Source organism: Anopheles gambiae, chromosome 3 (assembly GCF_943734735.2).
Source record: "Anopheles gambiae chromosome 3, idAnoGambNW_F1_1, whole genome shotgun sequence".
Lineage (NCBI taxonomy): Eukaryota > Metazoa > Arthropoda > Insecta > Diptera > Culicidae > Anopheles > Anopheles gambiae.
This window is the reverse complement of record NC_064602.1, coordinates 80,123,329-80,143,024: the sequence shown is the minus strand read 5'-3', so window position 1 is coordinate 80,143,024 and position 19,696 is coordinate 80,123,329. Positions and strand designations below refer to the sequence as shown.

The window sequence follows — 19,696 nt, the reverse complement described above, 5'->3', positions numbered from 1 at the left end:
TCCTTTTGCTGCATCTCAACACAGTTTTGTTGCGGATTGCACGAAAATATACGGGCGGACGCCGGATGTAGTGTACTTTTTCCCATTTTTTTTTCTCTCTCTCTCTCGAGCTTCTTTGCCGCTCCGGAGCTGCAGATTGGTACGCTCCGGGTTTGCTGCTGCCTGTACCGTGGCATTGGGTGGAGGAAAATGCATCGCTTTTCGTAATGTTAAAAGTTTTGCAAACCGTATTAGTGCCGTAGTGCCGTAGTGTTGATTAAAAGTGTTAAACTAATGAATGCGAGCAGGTAAGCATTTTTGCATACGCTCTTACCGGGTGTAATGTACCTCCTTCAATATGTTTATGAACTTTACACCTGCCAAATTAAATATGATAAATTGGAAGAACGGGTATGACTTTGCACTGCTTGCCTAATTTTAAATAAAATTTAATTAAAACTCTTTTCACCCTACTTGGAAGCAAACTCTCATTTCTTACCTCAAACAACTCAAGCCTTGATTTATTAACGCTCACTGATAATTGTAAAAATACAGCAGCAGCCAGCGAACGAAAGGAAATCAATTTGTACGCCCCGGAATCGGAAGTACGCCCGGGCGCGGAAATGATGGTACAAAAATTGAATTAAATGATAAAATAAAATCTATAAATTATAGAACGCGTAGAGCCTTCTCGCCTAGCCGGGCTTTATTTATATTTCATTTACCACATTAACTGCACCGCCGGATGTGGTTCCATCTGGTGAACGGGTGCGCACGGTACGAGCGCGTGCAGTTTTACCACGGCGCAGCAAGTGATAGTGAATCAAACGGTTGGCCATTCATCTTACACTGCTTAGTGGTATCCTCTTCTTTTTTTGAAACTGTCCACTGTCTTCTGCACGGCTTGCAATGCTGCTGCTGCTGCAGCTAGGGCTTACTCGAATCCTCTGCATTCAACGCTTAACGGTGGCGATGGTTTAATTTAATTTTACACCCCTCGTCCCGTGTTTGGCCGGGTTTGGTTTGGGTTTGGGTGCATTCGTTGCCCGGTTGACAACGTGTAAATTAGATTCGAATCAATTTATTTTCCAATCACTGCTTTGGCGACGGTGAACGATGGACGGTGCACACTGGACGTCTATAATTGTAGCGCTGTGGCGAGACCATTTTGCATTAGTAAAATGAGTTGCTGTTTAATAGGCATTATAACGTCAAATGCATTAGGAATCAGTAGTTGAAAAGGTAGTAGAGAATTAAGTTGCGATCTTTAATAATAGCTATCTACTATAGCAGTTACGTTATAAAATAGTAAAGCTGTAATTTAGTTCTTTATTTTATTTTTAATTCAGCAAGAACGAAGTTTTAATTTATATTTCCAAGCGATTTGTTGTGACACAACTTAACGATTCAAATTGAGAAATAATGGGATTTTGTAAGTTTCTTCAGATGAAAGTACTAAGATCATTATAAAGAGCTTAAACATTAATAAAACGTTTTATTTTTATTTAACCTTTACTGGTTGAAGTGTATAATGAATCAATCCATTAATCAGTCGAATTTTTGAAGTCGTATTCTTTAAGAATTTAAAAAAATTTATACTGATTTTACCGCAAAATTATAAACATAGATACTTATTCCCTAACTTGTTGCAGGAGTAATACCAATTGATATAAAAAAAACCTGCCACAAAATATACAAATCGTATCACTTTTCGATAGTAATGATATTAGAACAAAAACTAAACCAAGAAGACTTCTAATCAAAAGCCATATTCTTCTTTAATTTAATATATAATTGCTTACTTTAAGTTTGTTTAAAGCTTTATTCAAAATATAAGCTCCATCACTGACTAACCATCGATTTACGATTATTACGAGTTTTACAGACGCCGACCAATGCTTCACTCACCCAAAATAATTACCTATATGCACAGATACCGTGGGTCAGAAATTTAATTTCATTCTCAAGCACAGCCCGCACACTCTGCGCAATTTTGAGGATGAGACCCACACAATTTTTGTGCAAAATATTTGCCGAATCGATCATTAAGCTCTGGACTGTGCGTTCGCATAAATATATGCGGCGCAGCGGGCCAGATCATTATTATCGCGTAATTGCGTTTCGCATAATTTAGCAGTGATCAAATGCAAAATTGAATTCTGACCGTAATTAGAGCAAAACCCCTGTTTAATTAGGCTCTAGTCGCTGTAGGACGAGCGTGGTGGTTCATGCAGACAAGGTCCAATACGATTAGATGCGTTGTGGATCATTGACCTAGAGATTAGGTGGAGGTTTGCGGTTGGTGTATTTTTTTATTAAAAGCGTGCCAAACCCGAAATCTGATGAGTGGACTAACAATGTTGTCTGACGTGAGAACAAACATGCATTCTCTCTCTATCTTTCCAATTGATTAATAATTGAATCAAATGTGTGTGATACGAATAGATAAGTATGTGAAAGCTTTATATATTTCAGTTTAAAGTCCTAGAGAGTTCTAGATAGGGATCCTTATTCGCTTCTACTGCTAACATATTTAAAGAGGCAAACTTCAATCAAACTCACCAGAATAAGTTAAACTTATCCTTACTGCCCTAGCAGTCCAGATCGCAATAAAAGCTACGGAAATAGAGTAAGTTTCGTGCGCGACACAATAAAACTCTGCGAAGGCACTTTCATTCTTTCCAAGAAGCTACTGGGCCCGATCAGATTCAACCCGGTTGCCCCGGCCAGCTGAAACGTGTTTCATATTCCTGCACCGTTGCTCGAGCAAAAATTCTACGTATCAGTATTTAACTGCTACTGCTAACTTCAAAGTGCATCCGGTAAGGCACCGCTTTCCGGGGTGTAAGAATGCCACTCGCTTCGGTGCACTTGAAACCTCAATTCCAGTGAATCGTACACTTGCCGGCCGTCGTTCCTAGTCCCGGTGAGCAAAATCCGAGGACGAAAGAAAGAAAGTAGGTTTCCGGTTTTCGTAACACCGGGATGGATATTGGCTGTTGGTTTTTTTGTGAGAAAACTTATAAAAAACCTTAACACACGTTAAGTGCTGAATAATGTAAAACTTGTGTATTGTGAAGATGTCCATTGTGAGGAAGATGTTTTAAATTATTTAACGGAATTAAAAAAAAAAAAAAACAAAACATAGCCAGTACAAAAATAGGGGAATGAAGGTAAATAAGGACACTGTGGGTAAAATGGACACTTCTCATTAATTAATCAAAATAGCAATTTTCGAAAAAATCAACAACGCAGCATCCTAGCTTAAAGTTAAACAACACATTTGAGAACATTTTTGGAAAAATATATGCAAAATTGGTTAAATCCACGAACAAAATAAATTTGAAATCATGTGCACCTTTGTGGATCTAATTTGGCTACTACAGATCTTAAGCTCTTCTACTTGTATATTGTTTATATTTCCGGAAGTTTTAATTCATGAATGAGTTGTCGTGATCATTAATGAAAAAACTAGCGAAAGAACGAGAATGAAAGCAATACAAAATATTATTTTCTGGTGGTTTAAACATCCTGACACCAAAGCGGGAAAGACGGACACTTTGTTGTAGGGAAAGATGGACACCGAATTTATTGATTTATTTTACTTCTTATATCAATTGGTGATAAATAGATTTCTTCAAATACCTTAAATAAGGGTATTCCGAAGCTATAAACCAATCAGCAACTAGAGAAAGTATTGAAATAAGCGAGAAATGAAACACCGGTCAAAATAGTAATTATTCGTTACGCTATTACTCGCTCGACGTTGATAAGGCGCTTCACAAAATCCAATATATTGTCACGACTTGGACAATTTTAAGCAATAAAAAGATGAGGCATTGATAAGACATCGATCCGGAATAGATGAGAAATTCTATGGGATTACAAATATCAATTGTTGAATGGAAAATGGTGTAAACTATTAACTAGTCCCTCAAAAAATAATGAGGTCGTGGACGTTTCGCGGAGTAATTTCCTAAAAGGAAGTTCTAGACTGTTGTTCTGTAAGCTGGAGAAACGTCAGTTGTTAGTGCGCGATATTTCAATAATGCTTTAGATACTGCATTCTATGATATATTACAAGCGCCGCTTACAATTGCTTAATTCATGGCTGAATGAATCGTCGTTGCAATTGGCCTAGATTTGGGATATAATCGCACTAGGACGAGGAAAGCAAAAGGATATGTTGATAGAAAATACTGTAAACCTCTTCAATTTCCATCGTTTTTTAAAGGTCTTACCCTTCATGGTGTCCATCTTTATATATCAGGTGTCCGTCTTACCCGAACATTTCAAAACTGCACGAAAAAACCATGTTTTTCATTCATGAAAAAACGCAAAAATCGATGGAAACTTAAAAGTTTCAACATATTTTTTGATAAAACTTGAGTGTAAGATAATGTATGCACATTTTCATGGTCGTTGCACTTATATATATTCCTAGATTTATATCATTTCCCTTAACGTGTCCGTCTTTACCTACCTTCCCCTATAAACAAAATTTTTATGTTTGAAAACGTTTTCATTCATTTCATTTCATTTCAAATCTCTGGCAGCAAGTCGGCTTTAAACAATTTAAAAATACCTAAATTAAAAAACACTAATTACATAAATAAAGCTCATGAAATAATGAATGAACACTTAAAAAGTGAACAAAACAGGGTAATTTTAAAATATGCCGTGACCTTTTAAAATATTTTAATATCTTGTGAATCTTATCAATCTCGATGAAATTATTATGGCAATATAATTAAATAAGTAATATTTTGAAAACCAAAATAAAAAAAGGAAAAATAACAATGATTAAACATAGCTAAGTTGTTTATTTAAAAAAAAATCTTTAGTAGAGCACAAAAAAAAAATTGTACATCCTTCTTTTCCATTTCACCATACATTTACACCTAAAGTCACGTAGTGAAAGTCACGCGTCACCATCGATACAATACCTTCCGTATGGCTGGATGCCATCTGACGGAGCTAAAGTATTTCTTTGATGAACGATTAGATGGCAGTCGCAGTCGGTGTTGAATGTGTCGCGTCTAGTCGATAAAGCACAAAATATGACACCGTAACGAAAACGAAAAAAGTAACGACGACATCGCGACGGCGAACATTGACATCGATAGTACTATTTCGTAACCTTCGCGTGGTACCTTGTTTGCATCTTGCGCTTCTCAGCTTAGAGCTGTCGAGATGGTGTGAAATTAGAATCCTTTGGAGGGGAGAGTAGCAAATCCTTCCTCCTTTTCTAGTACACTTTACGTCACACTCAAGAAAGCCGTACGAAAGTAAGAATAATAAACAGCGAATAACGTTAGGGTTCGCTTTACACAGGGGCAATCATCGCGGCTGTCGATCATGCGGTCTATTTTATGCTTCATTGGATGGGCGTTAGTCTGATACGATGAACCTGTGCCACACCAACACTACACACTGGTGTCGTCTTCCCCACGACACTCATCACTCAAATCGCACTTGGTAGGTAGGTTTTCAGTTTTAATGCCTCGTCTTGCATGCAAAATTGCCATCAGCCTCATCCCACGCCAGCGTTCCAATAAAAACCGTCCCTTAAATCCTTACCCAGACACTTGAGGCACACACACACACATTTTGTCACCCTCAAATACGACATGATATTTGCTGTCTCTTTCAAGATTTTGAAGCATTTTTTTGTTGGTCGCGGTCTGGCAACCGACAAGCTGCTGATGTTACACAAGAAATTGATTTTGATTTCGTTTCCATTCCTTCGAACGTCTCCAGCTCCACTCCACTCTCGTCGAATTCCCCCGCCTAAACAACACGGCATCGGAAATCGGAACCCTTGATCGGGACGCACCCTGCCTGTCTGTTTTCACAGTGTATTACCACCGCCACCGGGTTTTTGGAGAGGCATCCACATTTGGAGCATCAATTTTGCTTGCCAAAAAAAAAAAACAAAATCGCGATATTATCGCCGTCCCGCCTGCCATGGTCGTCACCCCGCCGGTACGGAAATGAGATTATGGAAAGTATGCAATCTTCACTTTCACCGTATGTTATGACATAGATCTTTGGCATGGCGCCTTCCGGTACATTCCGGGGCAACGTCGTCTCCGGCTGGTTTGCTTGTTCGGTTTGTTTTTTGCTGTTGAAATAGGATTCGCCTCGCTGAACTTACTAACTTGCGGTTGCACTTTCATGGGGTGCAAAGTGTACAGGGCAAGATGAAAAGAGGAAATTGGAAACAACCTTTGGACATGTGTGTATGTGTGTTGACTGTAATCGACGTGAGGTTAAATGATGCTGATGAGTTTGTGTACGTTGTGAATTAAACTACATAGGTTCAATTCACAGGTCTTTTGTTCGTGTCGGGTTTATCATTGGTTCAACAGAGCAAAATTGAAATAGGACTTCAAGTTGTCTTTGACGTTTCTTCAGTTTTCATCGCGTAGATGTACTTGGGGACTCCGATAAAGAGACAGTTGACCAAACAAATAACTTCAGAATTAACGATTAATGAGTGATGAACTATGATGGAACATTATGAGGATTGGCTGAAGCCCATAGCGTTGGAAAATTCGAGATTATATCTGCCTCCCAGTAAATGACGCAGAGGATTCCTGAATGCATCTCATCATAATTAATGTATCGTTCTAAGAGAGTTTGTTCAGAACTAAATGATGTTCCTTAGTCAAACTTCTTTTAAAATAAAATTAACTTTGCTATGCTATACCATGTAGTTTCTCCACAGCTAAAATCCAAAAACCTTGAACCGCCCGGCTATAAAAATGCTTTCCCATGATCATTACACCTAATCATCGTCCAAACTTCTCTATCCTCTCAATTGTGGACGGAAAACTAAACCAAAACCTGCGATCCACTTTTGTATCGTTCCCAATGTGCGTGTACGGAAAACTTTTTTCATTTTAGCCCTCTCATCGTATGCCCAAACCCCGCACTCAGTCCAGTCATTCTGGTGTTGAGGTCACACTGGTTTCGACCAAAAATTGCTTGCTCGCTACAAGATAAAATTTGTAGTCCATTCATTGCAATAAAATTATTATTTAATGGTGCGCAACTTAAACGCAGCAGCCATTCCCGAGGCGCCTCAAGAACAGGCTCAACCGTTTTTTTGCCGTTGAGGTTTAGCTCTAGTCAAGGGCCCGAGAAGCGGCCGCTGTGTATTGCTGGACACCGCAACTACAGTAACAGTTGGCAGGGTCAGGCAAATTATTAACATAGAGAAAGTTTGGCACTTAAAAAAGGAGCGTAATGGATTTTTATCAACGTCCAGAATGTCCATAAGTTCCGGACGACCATGGGAGCGAACTGGACGACAATATAATTAAAATAGAAATGAAATAAAATGTGAAACAATAGAACTACCTCGCTTGAATGTCGAGAAGCCGAGAGCCGGTTGAGTTTTGGTGAACTTGTTCTGACCTGCTCCAGGAGCACTGTTCCCCATTAGAAATCCCTTCGCTCAAAGAAAGTCAATCCAATATGGCACCGGCTTCAGATGAGGACGGGCCGGAACCTTCTCCAAACCGCAGATGTCGCCTTTTGCCTCGGTAGAAAGTTCAACAGTCATTAATTTGGTTTGCGGTTGACGGGTGTAACGGGCGCCCGAAAGCCTGAGGAAGGCTTTGCGGACAGCTTCAGGGCTATATGATCCTAATTTTTCACTATACACTATCAAAGCTTAGCTGGACAGCGGAGGACATTGAGCGTTAGCTGTGGTTTCTATTGTTTGTGGAGTTTGTACATGCTCTTACTAATTCCCAGTAATTTAAAAGCTCAATCCGTGAAAGAATATTAATTTCTCTTCCGTAAGCCTGACCACACAAGGAAGACAAATGAAGTGTGTGTTGTTGGGTGATGTTGTAGCGTCAAATGAAGAAGTAGCTACATTTCACACAAAACCTTCAGGTTTATAGCTTGCAAATTTTCAAATAAAGTCACAAAGTACTCACATTTTAAACTACACCTTATTATACCTCAAAGACACCAAGAAACAATACCTTGTATAGTTTGTTTTGCGCCAAGTTTTTCACCCAACGTAACAGGGAGTGGTGAGTTTAACGAGGAAGCAAGTTTGTTGAAGCAACTAGCACTTAAACCGGCAAGGTACAGTACAGGTGCATGGAATGGTATTGTTCTTCGGAGTCGATTAGGACGGTGCGCTAGTACAACAATGTTAACCCCGTCTTTGTAGCTACAGTGTAATCAAACTTTAGTAATGAAGACTGTAATGAAGCAAAGTGATACAAAGTAGTACGAAGGCGTAAAAGTGGTGAATGAGTTGAGGTGCGATGAAGTTGAGATACTAGTGAATAACATAATGGATTTTAGGTGATTGTTTTACTGTAAACTTTAAGACTAACAGATATTGTGATTATCCTTTATATGGAGAGTCATACTCGTCAGGTTTCGCTGGACTAGTCTTGTCATTGATAATGACACAACATGATCCTTGGAGAGCGTTAAGGTCCTATCGGCTATCTTTTAACGATCTAACAATGCATTTCACTTGAAGTACTAAGGTAATTATTATCAGAAATGATCTTCAAAAAGACATCCGAAAAGATCAGTGTCTAAAGGGATCTAAAGCGTAATGTAACTTGGCTCACTGAAAGCCTTTCTTAGTTAAACAGAGTGCACTAAAAGCATGTAAGCTTACAATATTGTTTGAGGGACCTTAATTTTCCCATTGGCTATAGATCATAAACGTTTAAAACATATTTAGTACAGCTCAAATACAGAACTTCATGAATGATTCTACTCGCACTAATCATACCGTCAACAAATCATCGAATAATGCGATTTGTTTGGAATTTTGTTTCCTAATTTCTTTCAACCGGAATGCATTTATCAATTAAATATTACTTCGTTATTTATCACTGTGCTCAGAGTTTTACATTGGCAATCCTTTAATCATGCAATCCAGTCGATATAATTTAATATCACTCTTCTGCATGATTCCGTTGCTAATCAAAAATAGTTACTCAAACCGACGCACCATCCATCCATCAATCGTTCCTCGCGCAATGCAAACGCGAAGGTTCATGCAGGTTGTGGCAAACTTAAATGGGAACCACAAATTAAATTTAAACCTTCGCTTACCTTCACCGTACGCGCAGGCGGCGTTAAAGTGTGCACTAAATTAACGATTAATTAATTATTCAAGTGTCACCACAGCAGACGCATTAACACATATAATTTTGCATCAACATCACGCTTCGCTCGCACGGTTTCACGGGTTCATGAAGGTTTTGTTTCGATTGCGACTGGTTTGGTTAGGTGAGAAAAATCTTGAATTATTCATTCTGGCGGAGGTACGCGGGTGTTGTTTGTGAGGTTAATAAGGGACTGGGGCGTTTGGGATGGCAGTGCTAATTAAAACTGTTGACGAAGCTGGTGGCATCGGCACTGCTGATGATGGATGTACGGGGACCAGAAGTAGTTTAATAGCAATCGCAATAATAAAAAAAAAAAAATCGCATGCAAAATCAATGGGAGAAACAATTTCTTTCTATTTAGGTGTAGAGAGATTGTTGGACAGGAATACTAAAATGTAAAATGTATACTAAATTGATAGAATAAAAAACATTGATTCCTGCTGTTGTCCCTTAATGCTTTGGAACCTGCTCGGAAAGGTAGTTCCTCCCAGCAATATCCGGAGTCGTTCGGAATCTTCTGAAGCCGTCAGGGATCGCCCGGAGTCGTATTCATCCGGAGATGTTGGGAGTCATACGGAATCAACAGGAGTCGGAGTCATCCGGAGTGGTTCAGAGTTAGAGTCATCCGGACTCGTCTGGAGTCATCAGGCTCGTACTCCGGAGACGTCCGGCTCCAACACCGCAAGACTCCGACTGCTAGTGTACTAGTGATTCTGATTTTGCTAGAGTCGGAGCTGGATCGGATTCGTGAGTGCGCTCCAAAGAGCACACCACTACTACTCGCACCAATTACCTTTCCAAAAACGTTAATAGAACCAGATTTGCATCGTCATAGTTGAACTGTAAGCTTATTCTATCTTTGTTCATTCCTGTTTTTGTAATGGCTTGTACGTTTTTCATTCCAGGCAACGAATCGAATGCTTCTGCATCCTGCATAAATCTATGCATCTATGCACTGTACTATGCCACTCACAGGGCGATCAAAAAAGTTTTATATTAGTGTATGATCATTAAAAGAAAAATCTTTCAACCAACTACTACACCACCGAATACCAAACTTTATGCGAAGATTTGACTCTGCAAACCCTTTGAACCGTGCAAGCACAAAAGCTAAAGTTTGGTACACCGGCACAGTACTTCCGTGCTGCTGCCGCTGCTAGTGCTGCTGCTGCTGATCCGTAACGGTTTTGTGCCATGACGGGCGCGCGTAGTAGTAGATCGTTTTAGTTGACTGATGCCGATGCTGTTGGTCGTGCCACGCAGCTCGCTCGGTCGCTCGATGCATGCGAAGCGAGACGAATTACTATTGACGCCAACCGGTCGGTTGCTTTTTAGGCGGAAACTTTGCACGGATAATAAAATCCTTTTTTCCGCCCGAGAGCATTTTTAAATGGCGCACTTGAAACAGATGTAATGTGTGCGATTCGGCGTAGCTTTAGTTTACATTTTGCATTTTCCTACTTTTAGTTTAGTATATTGTGTCCCTTAAACCGTTATCACTTTTCCTATTTAAAGAATCTTGATTTAAATGTGCCTTGGATGATTAATAATGTAAAAATCGTAGTACACTGGTGGACATAAAAATAGGAACTTTTTTCTGTGACCGAAAAACATAGTTCTTGTCGGAAATATTTGGTAGCCCTGAAAAGGACTGTTCAAGTGGTTGTTGGGAGGTGGTGTTGCGGTGTTCCACAGAGCGAAAACATATTCTAACGGTCAATGTGTTGACCGTTATTCGCTATCACTTCCTCACAGCGTAGGGCCATATCGCCGATGAGGTTACGGCATTCGCTTCTGTCTATGCGTTTCCACATAGCCTTGCAGCGTCTCCATAGCGAATCGGCAGAACGTGCATGCTTGCTTGCATGCTCTAAACCAAAGTGGGTATAGGGACTAGGTGGGCTTATAGGTTTGGCGGGAAGGCCATATTGGACGAACGAATGACAGGAGGGGATTCGATTGTGATACGTAGTTTTTCACCTACACTATGACACATCAACCAAAACAGCCATTGGAATTCACACGCATACATCAACAAATGATCGAATCCTCTCCTGTCATTTCGTTTTCATTTTTCTACAGCACGGCAGTCAAATTGTTCGGGATAAGCCACCTGTATAATGAACCCACTTTGCTCTAAACCATACTAACAACAACAACAACTGTTGGCGATGACACACCTATTGCACGCAAAAAAACACAACAGATTGTTTTCCTATCTTTTTGTCCACCGGTGTACCTGGTACTACGAACCTGTTCCAAGTGTAACATTGACTCTGCAGAACTAACGTAATGGAGGACATTAAAAATAACATTGAATGAACGAACAATACAATCACAGAAGGAAGTAAACTGTAAAACTATTTCTCATTTTTGTTGTAAAAATAATAAGATTCATGTCGTGACCGTTAATTTAAGATTAAAAAAGGGTTAGAGATACAGGGATCATTAAACGATTTTTCTCATTTTAAGTGTTTCACGAATAATAACTTAAATGAATTTATATGTTAGATTCTTGTGATAATAGAAGAAAAATAATCATTTGTTAAGGTTACTTACATGAATATGAATTGCATAACTCACAGTTGAAGATAAGACACTCCTACTGGATCGAAACTAGTGATGGGAAAAATGAAGTTTTTGTCGAAATCGATTCCGGCTAGCTCCGTAGTTTTCTGGAATCGATTCCGGATAGTAGGTCCGGAATCGATTTCGGAATCGGAATCGACTCCGGAATTGGTTCCGGAATCGGATCCAGAATTGATTCCGGAATCGACTCTGGAATTGGTTCCGGAATCGAAATAGGCTCTCAAATCGGAATTGGCTCCTAAATTAGAATCGGCTTCCAAACGGAGTCAGTTTTGGCATCGCCATGAAAATAGGCGTTTGGGTCCTGGACGTTTGGAACCACGTATTGACAACCGCAAAAAATCAAAATTTACTTGTAAAAGATCCATTCTCATGGAGATTCCCGGACTGATTTCACTCCGGAGTCAACTCTGGAATCGACTCCGGAGTCAACTGCGGAATCGGCTCCGGAATCGGAATCGGCTCCGGAATTGATTCTGAACACGGAATCGGAATCGGGTAGGTCCGATTCCGAGCTCTCACCACTAGTCGAAACAACCGATATGAGTACGAATGTGTTAGACACTAATAAACGAATACGTCCACAAGTCCCTTGTCGGTGCAGTAAAGTTAATTGATGCCTCTGAGTTAGCGTGATTCTTTGCATTGCGTTATCTGAAGTCGTCTGGTAATGAGTTATATTCGAAACGGATAGGACTGCATGTCATAAGCGCCATGGTTGAAAACTAACAGTATTTCATGCATTTTTTCAGGATAGTTTTCCAGTTTTTCTATTTTTCTGAAAACAAAGTGCAACATATTTATTATTGGCTTTATTAAAACCGAACAGCGCACACAGGAACACTGGCCGGATCGTTCAAGAAAGCTTCCACAAACTTCCCGACCTTTGCAGCCTTTACGAAGTTCGTTTCATACGCTTGAATTGCACCCGCCCCAAAAGTACGCCTGTCGTACAATCTGTTCGATCTGAAACAAAAACCCGCCCTCACTCAACCGACAGTATGTTAAGGTTTGGATTCATCTTTACACCGCGCGCGCCCTTCTCCACACGCCCGACAATCCACGCCTCGTGCTCGGTACACCGTCTGTACTCCTCGCAGAAGCCGGCCGCAGCCTCGCGGGGCAAACAAATCAGCAACCCGCCGCTCGTTTCGACCGCCTTCCCCGCCAGCAACTTGGCACCGCGCCCGAGCGTGTCCGCCATTTCGCGCACATTCTTAATGATGGGCAGCGTGTCGAGATGGAAATCTACGTCGGCCGTCTGGTGCGATGCCAAGTTTTCCGCGTGGCCGTAAAGCCCGAAACCCGTCACATCGGTAGCCGCGTGTGCGCCGTACTTTTTCATCAGCTCGGCACCGGTTTTGTTCAGCCGGGACATCGATTCCAGCGCGATCCGGTACGTCTGCTCGATATCGGCCACGGTGAAGCGTTCCCGCAGCCGGGCCCAGCTCTCCGACTGCTGTTCGCCCATCCAGATGTACGCGTTCGTGGCGAGCTGGGTGCCGAGCGGTTTGGTTAGCACGAGCGCATCGCCTGGTTGTGCGTTGTATGGCCTGCAAATTGAGATGTTTCGGTGTGAGCCGTTTTCTCCTGTTATTGGCAGCATTATCTTATCACTCACATTATCAGCTCCGAACGATGACAGACAGCGGAGGCAGCACCGCCAATAACGCACCACGGGTTCTCCGCAATGCTGCCGATCTGGACCGGCGCGTTGCACGCTTTGGCCGCCTCCAGAAAGCCCTGCATCACCATCGGTACCACCACCTCGCGCTCCTGCTCAGTGAACTCGGTCGGTGCGGTAACGATTAGCTTGATTTGATCGATTTCCGTCGCCCCCACGGCAAACACATCGCTGACAACGTTCGCGAGCGCGATCTTCCCCAGCATGAACGGATCGTCGATCAGCGGGTAGAAGAAATCGACCGACTGTACCAGGAAAAGGTCGCGTTTGAGCGCAATTACAGACGAATCCAATCCAATTCCTGCAAGTGGAAGATACATTTTAATGCAATTATGTATAGAACTGTTGCCATGGGTTACGTTCCACTCACCAACACCATCCTCCTTGTTCGGTCCCTTCCCATCCTTATCACCTAGCTGCTCTCCGTACACTCCTGCAAGAAGTCGGTTTAGGACATCTTGAGGAACTTTCGAGCCTCACCCCCGCAGGGTGGAGAATTTGGTGAGGCGAAAGTCCGGGCTGAGCCCATAACTTTCCGGTTTAAACATTTTGCGGGTGCGTTTTAAAAACGCAAAACAAAAAGAAGCGATAAAAATAAAAGTGAACAGAAATAGACAACAGCTGATTTACAAGTGGCTGCAGTTTCCGGCCCTCGGTTGGTTGACGGCTGGCTGTGTTTGTTGTGATTTTGTCGCTTATACCGCGGTGTGACAACGCGTTCTCGCATACGACACACGCGACACTGTTTTGTTGGTTGTCGCAGGGTGTTGCAACAGGCAAACACATACTTTGAAGGATTTGGCTACGGTTTTATCAACTTGAAATTATGTTTGTAACACTTTAATACATGTAGTAACAAGTCTTGTGTGAATTGTGTTACATTTTCTTCATAATTATTATTTTATCTTTCTCGCATAGAGCTCCTACATTCACCACCATTCCATATTCACCAAATTAATTCCCGAAACCGCCACCGCGAGCGCTCGCGTTCGGCTGTCAACGTGACACATTCACCACACCAAAAAAAGGAAAATTGATGACTGGATTTGTGGTTGGTCAATAATGCTGAAAAGATCACAAATTACGTTTGTTTTAGCTTAAAAATAGTGTGTACATTGCCGTTTGAAGATAAAGTGCGTGCCGGTGGGTTTGTTTAAAGTCGTTTTTGTTTAGGTATGTGTTTTGGTAGGCCTTATTCGAGCGTTGTTTTCGGCTGTGAGAAGGTGCACGAAAACATTCCAGATGATATCAAGGGACCAGTGGACTGGCTGTTTTTACGATAAGCGTACAATTTTGGTGTTAAAAAGATAAAATGTTTTATTAATTCTTCTCCAGTTTGTTTACTACATCACTTGTTATTCTGAATGTTATAAAAAAACAGTACGCATAACGCCCGCTCGTAAAGGGCGTGGAAACGTAAACATCATGCACCTTGCCTCAAACCCTTGCCCCAAAACGACACTAAAACCTTGCTTCTTATCACTTTTCTGCAGGTACCCACAGCGGTAGGGCAGGTAGCTTAAAGGCTCGTGGTGCAGCCATGTCGTCGTCAGCAATTTTCATACTGGACGCGAAGGGAAAGGTGTTGATATCGCGCAACTACCGCGGCCACATCGATATGGGCGTGATCGACAAGTTTATGCCGCTGCTGATGGAGAAGGAGGAGGAGGGGCTCATCACACCCATCCTGCAGACGCCGGAGTGTACATTCGCGTACGTCAAGACGAACAATCTGTACCTGGTGTCGGTGACGCGCAGCAACGCCAACATAGCGCTCGTGTTCGTCTTCCTGCACAAGGTGGTGCAGGTGTTCACCGAGTACTTCAAGGAGCTGGAGGAGGAAAGCATACGGGACAACTTTGTCGTGATTTACGAGCTGCTGGACGAGCTGATCGACTTCGGCTACCCGCAGACGACCGACAGCAAGATACTGCAGGAGTACATTACGCAGGAGGGCCACAAGCTGGAGATACAGCCGCGCATCCCGATGGCGGTCACGAACGCGGTCTCGTGGCGCTCGGAGGGCATCAAGTATCGCAAGAACGAGGTGTTCCTGGACGTGATCGAGAGCGTCAACCTGCTGGCGAACGCGAACGGGAACGTGCTGCGGAGCGAGATCGTGGGCGCGATCAAGATGCGCGTCTACCTGTCCGGCATGCCGGAGCTGCGGCTCGGGCTGAACGATAAGGTGCTGTTCGAGAGCACCGGGCGGGGCAAGTCGAAATCGGTCGAGCTGGAGGATGTAAAGTTTCACCAGTGCGTGCGGCTGTCGCGGTTCGAGAACGATCGGACGATCTCGTTCATACCGCCGGACGGCGAGTTCGAGCTGATGTCGTACCGGCTGAACACGCACGTGAAGCCGCTGATCTGGATCGAGTCGGTGATCGAGCGCCACGCGCACAGCCGGGTAGAGTACATGATCAAGGCGAAGTCGCAGTTCAAGCGCCGGTCGACGGCGAACAACGTGGAGATCGTCATACCGGTGCCGGCCGATGCCGACTCGCCCAAGTTCAAGACGACGATCGGCAGCGTGAAGTACGCGCCGGAGCAGAATGCCATCACGTGGACAATTAAATCATTCCCAGTACGTTGTTGGACCAAAACGTGCACAAGCAAAGCAAAGCAACGTCTAATTTGTGGCTGTTTTTTGTGGTTCATTACAGGGCGGCAAGGAGTATCTTATGCGAGCTCACTTCGGCCTGCCAAGCGTAGAGTGCGAGGACAGTGAGGGAAAGCCTCCGATTCAGGTGAAGTTTGAAATTCCCTACTTTACCACATCCGGCATACAGGTAAGTGCGATCTTTTCACCCTTTCCCAAATGTGTCTCAATCGCTGCTAATCGATCGTTCGTTTGTAGGTACGGTACTTAAAGATCATCGAAAAGAGCGGATACCAAGCACTGCCGTGGGTGCGGTACATCACCCAGAACGGCGACTATCAGCTGCGAACGAACTAAGCGTCCCGCCTGTACGGTGCCTGTACTGTGACGAGAAGTAATTGTTAAGTTTCCACCCCCTCCATATCCCCATTACTTCATCTGCGCCGGGTGTACTAGCCGAGTCCGGTGTGTGGAGTTGGCCGGATCAAGGAACGGCACTCCATCGACTGGTTCCATCCAGCAAGGTAGCATTGCGGTGTGCAGTATTAAACGTGCAGTTTTGTTTGCAGCTGTCTGTGAGTCGTAACGTTGTGGGCAGCTCCGGGCAAGCAAACATTAGAGAAGATTGTCTCTTCCTACTTTCTAGTGATTTATATATGCTTTTTGTGTTGTTTGCACTGCTTTCTTCTTCCTCTTCTATCTTTGTAAAAGCTCCTCTTTCACGCATGTTGAGTTTTCCAGTACTCTTACATTCAAAATTGTTGTTTTTTTTTTCGAAAGAGGTTTTAGCGTTTTATTTTGTCAATCATTTCGTCCTTGTTTAACGCGTTAGCCAACACAAGTGGATTTTATGTTTAACGTTAACCATCCTGTAAAACGAACATGTAGCACATAAAGTAATAAAGTAAAGTAAAGCGAGCGAGGTTCGGTGTAGAAAACTGGAAAGAAAATTTGCATTTAAACGTATTAAAAACAGTACTGAGTTGGCAGTTGCTGTCGGGAATGCTTTACTCCTTGATGGTAACGATCTGCGGCTGCGGTCATGTCCGTCCGTAAAGAACCACGCGTCCCAGATAGTCCTTGCTACGGGAGGGTGCTTTGACTGGGAATCCAACACTTATTGGTCCTATAGGATTTGGTGTTTTGATTAGAAACGAATAAGAAATCGGCATTTTCTTTCTTGGGAAGGTTGTACGTGATCACGGGACCAAATGGGAACCTGTTTTTACACGTTTTTTTTAAGCATTATTACAAAGATAAAAATTCGATTCAAGACTCAAAACGTAAGCATTGCAATGTTATGCCACACTGTGTTCACCCAATTTTAAACAACAATTACAATAACTACATAATTTTGTGGCCAAGATTTTGCACCCAAGAAATTTGGGACCAAGATCTTTGCGACCAAGATTTTTGCGACCAACATATTTGCGACCTAGAATTTATTCGAACAAGGATTTTTGCGTCCAAGATTTTTTGCGACCAATATTTTTTGCAACCAAAATTTTTGTGACCAATTATTTTGAGACCAAGATTTTTCTGACCAGGATTTTTTGTGAACAAGGATTTTTACACAAAATTAACAGAAGACACAAAATTCCTTGGTCACAAAAATATTGGTTGCAAAGATCCTTAGTCGCAAAAATCCTTGGTTGCAAAAATCTTGGTCGCAAATTCTTGGCCTCAAAGATCTTGGGTGCAAAATTCTTGGTCACCAACATCCTGGACGCGAAATTCTTCGTCGCATTAGCGCAGGCCGCTTAGTGTTTGTCGTGCGCTCCAGCAAAAGAGTTAACTGCGAGCAGCCGGTCGAGCAGGACTCCTGGCAGGGCTGGCGCGCGATTAAAGGTTTTGATGTGTAATTGTGCTTGTTCGTTATTTTATTTTTATTTTTTTGTACTGTATTATTTATGATAAATAAAGGTACCTGAGTGGTAAGACAATAAAGACACAACAATATACAACAGATTTAGTACAATATTTTGAACATTGTCACCTTAAATGAGCAAAATATTCATTTTCGAAACAAAGTACCAGGCGTCTCCATTAATGGTTTGCTTGAACGCTCGTTATTTTTCATGGTAAAATCTCCAAGCTTCTATATCAACCCTGGCGAAACAGGCCTTATAGGTTGTGCAGATTCTGTACATAAATGCTTTTGTTTTTAATTAATATAATATTGTTTTAGTTATTTGCCTTTGGCAGTTCATCTTGTCGGTATGCAAGTGTAATTAAAAGGCTTTTATTTCCATTCAAATTAATTATCTTACTCTATTGTAATCCTAAAGCCTTTTCTACAAATCTACCGCAAACAATGATGATTCCTAACCAATGTCACAGGACCAAAATTGCTACAAATAAATCGAATCGAATAATAATTCCATAAACGCCATGCTTATCGAGCCGCTCGCCTAATACACCTAGAGCAAATGAACCTCCAATTGAATGATGCACACAAGTACCAGCCCCGATCCATTAACGGACAGCATAAATCGATGCCACATGACACACAACTACACAGAGAGACGTACCAAGTACCATACAGCTCAATTTACCTCTCTCTCCATTCGAATTCGAATCGTTAAACACCTTTAGCAATCGAATCTCGTGCGCCGTGTGACGATTTCAACTCGACGATGACAAGATTACCGGAGCTTTTGTGATCTGCGAAAGGGACAGGTGAGGCGGGGGAGAAAGCAGTAAAGTGCTGCTTCATCGCGGCTGCGGAAAAGCCCATTAAACGGAACGGTTATAATTACTCCGGTGCCTGCAGCTGAGCACGCATTTGATTTGAATGCTCATGCGCTCGGCTCGGGCAAATCGAATAACCGTCGCGTTGCGGAAGGATATGTCTCGGTACGCCACGGAACGCGCGGGCGATTTGTCGAAATCGGCTTGGTGTGGGGGGGAGGAAGTGCACTAAGAAGATTGCATGCCTGCATGCACGCCTATTATAAACATCTATTCAAGGTTCTTGCGCTCCGTTCGACGCCGGAGACACCCACTCGGTGCAACACAAACCGCCAACGCCGGCCGGAGACTTTGAGATTTTGCTTGGAACACTCTTCTTAGCATCGCGTAATAACGGCGTTTTAATATGCATAAATTATTGAATTATTCCGGTAGCCACTACGGAGGGTACCCAAACTGGATGCTGCTTTGGTTATGCTGCCAGCGCAACAGAACCCCCAAAGCAAGTCTCCAAGCACAAACCTCAAACGATCTCATGCATATGCAAAGGCACCCCCGGGGAGGGATGGGGAAAAGGGTTTGCATGCAAATGGGTATATAAATAGACACACTCACGACCGTTCTCCGCTGGGTTAATGTGTTTCGGAAAGCTCAATAAATAAAATTTGGCTCGTTTTTCAGTGCCCACGCGTGAACGATATGCGGGGAAAGCGCATTAAGTGCGCCCGGCATTACTTTACACTCTCTTTGTGTGCGATAGTTTAATGGATAAAAGGGAAGGCGAAGAGAGGGGTGGAGTAGTATATTTGGTGTGTGAGTAACAGATTTACAAGCGTGGCAAGTCTTCGATGGGTTGTTGAACTTGCAGTTCTTTTCCGTTTTTAACCCGTCTCAATCTCTCTCGCTCTCGGCAGCATCTGGTGAAACGATTGCAAAACTTAAACAGCAAATGATTGGACACCAGGGTGTGCAAAATAAACTGCCCTCGGATCGATC

General features: G+C 42.6%; 2 protein-coding genes across 2 annotated transcripts; one reads left to right on the top strand and one right to left on the bottom strand.

Annotated features, from left to right (window-relative positions):
* Positions 1 to 12,491: 12,491 nt before the first annotated feature.
* LOC1278323 (selenide, water dikinase 2) lies at positions 12,492 to 14,080 on the bottom strand. The gene is made up of 3 exons (XM_317946.5): positions 13,781 to 14,080; positions 13,348 to 13,711; positions 12,492 to 13,279 (listed from the first exon to the last, which is right to left on the bottom strand). The coding sequence occupies exons 1-3, from the start codon at positions 13,956 to 13,958 to the stop codon at positions 12,712 to 12,714; spliced, it is 1,110 nt and encodes a 369-aa protein (XP_317946.5). The 5' UTR covers positions 13,959 to 14,080; the 3' UTR covers positions 12,492 to 12,711.
* Positions 14,081 to 14,422: 342 nt separating this feature from the next.
* LOC1278324 (AP-1 complex subunit mu-1) lies at positions 14,423 to 16,928 on the top strand. The gene is made up of 4 exons (XM_317947.5): positions 14,423 to 14,583; positions 14,904 to 15,994; positions 16,074 to 16,199; positions 16,268 to 16,928. Exons 2-4 carry the CDS (start codon positions 14,951 to 14,953, stop codon positions 16,364 to 16,366), a joined length of 1,269 nt encoding a protein of 422 aa, XP_317947.4. The 5' UTR covers positions 14,423 to 14,583; positions 14,904 to 14,950; the 3' UTR covers positions 16,367 to 16,928.
* The last annotated feature ends 2,768 nt before the right edge of the window (positions 16,929 to 19,696 follow it).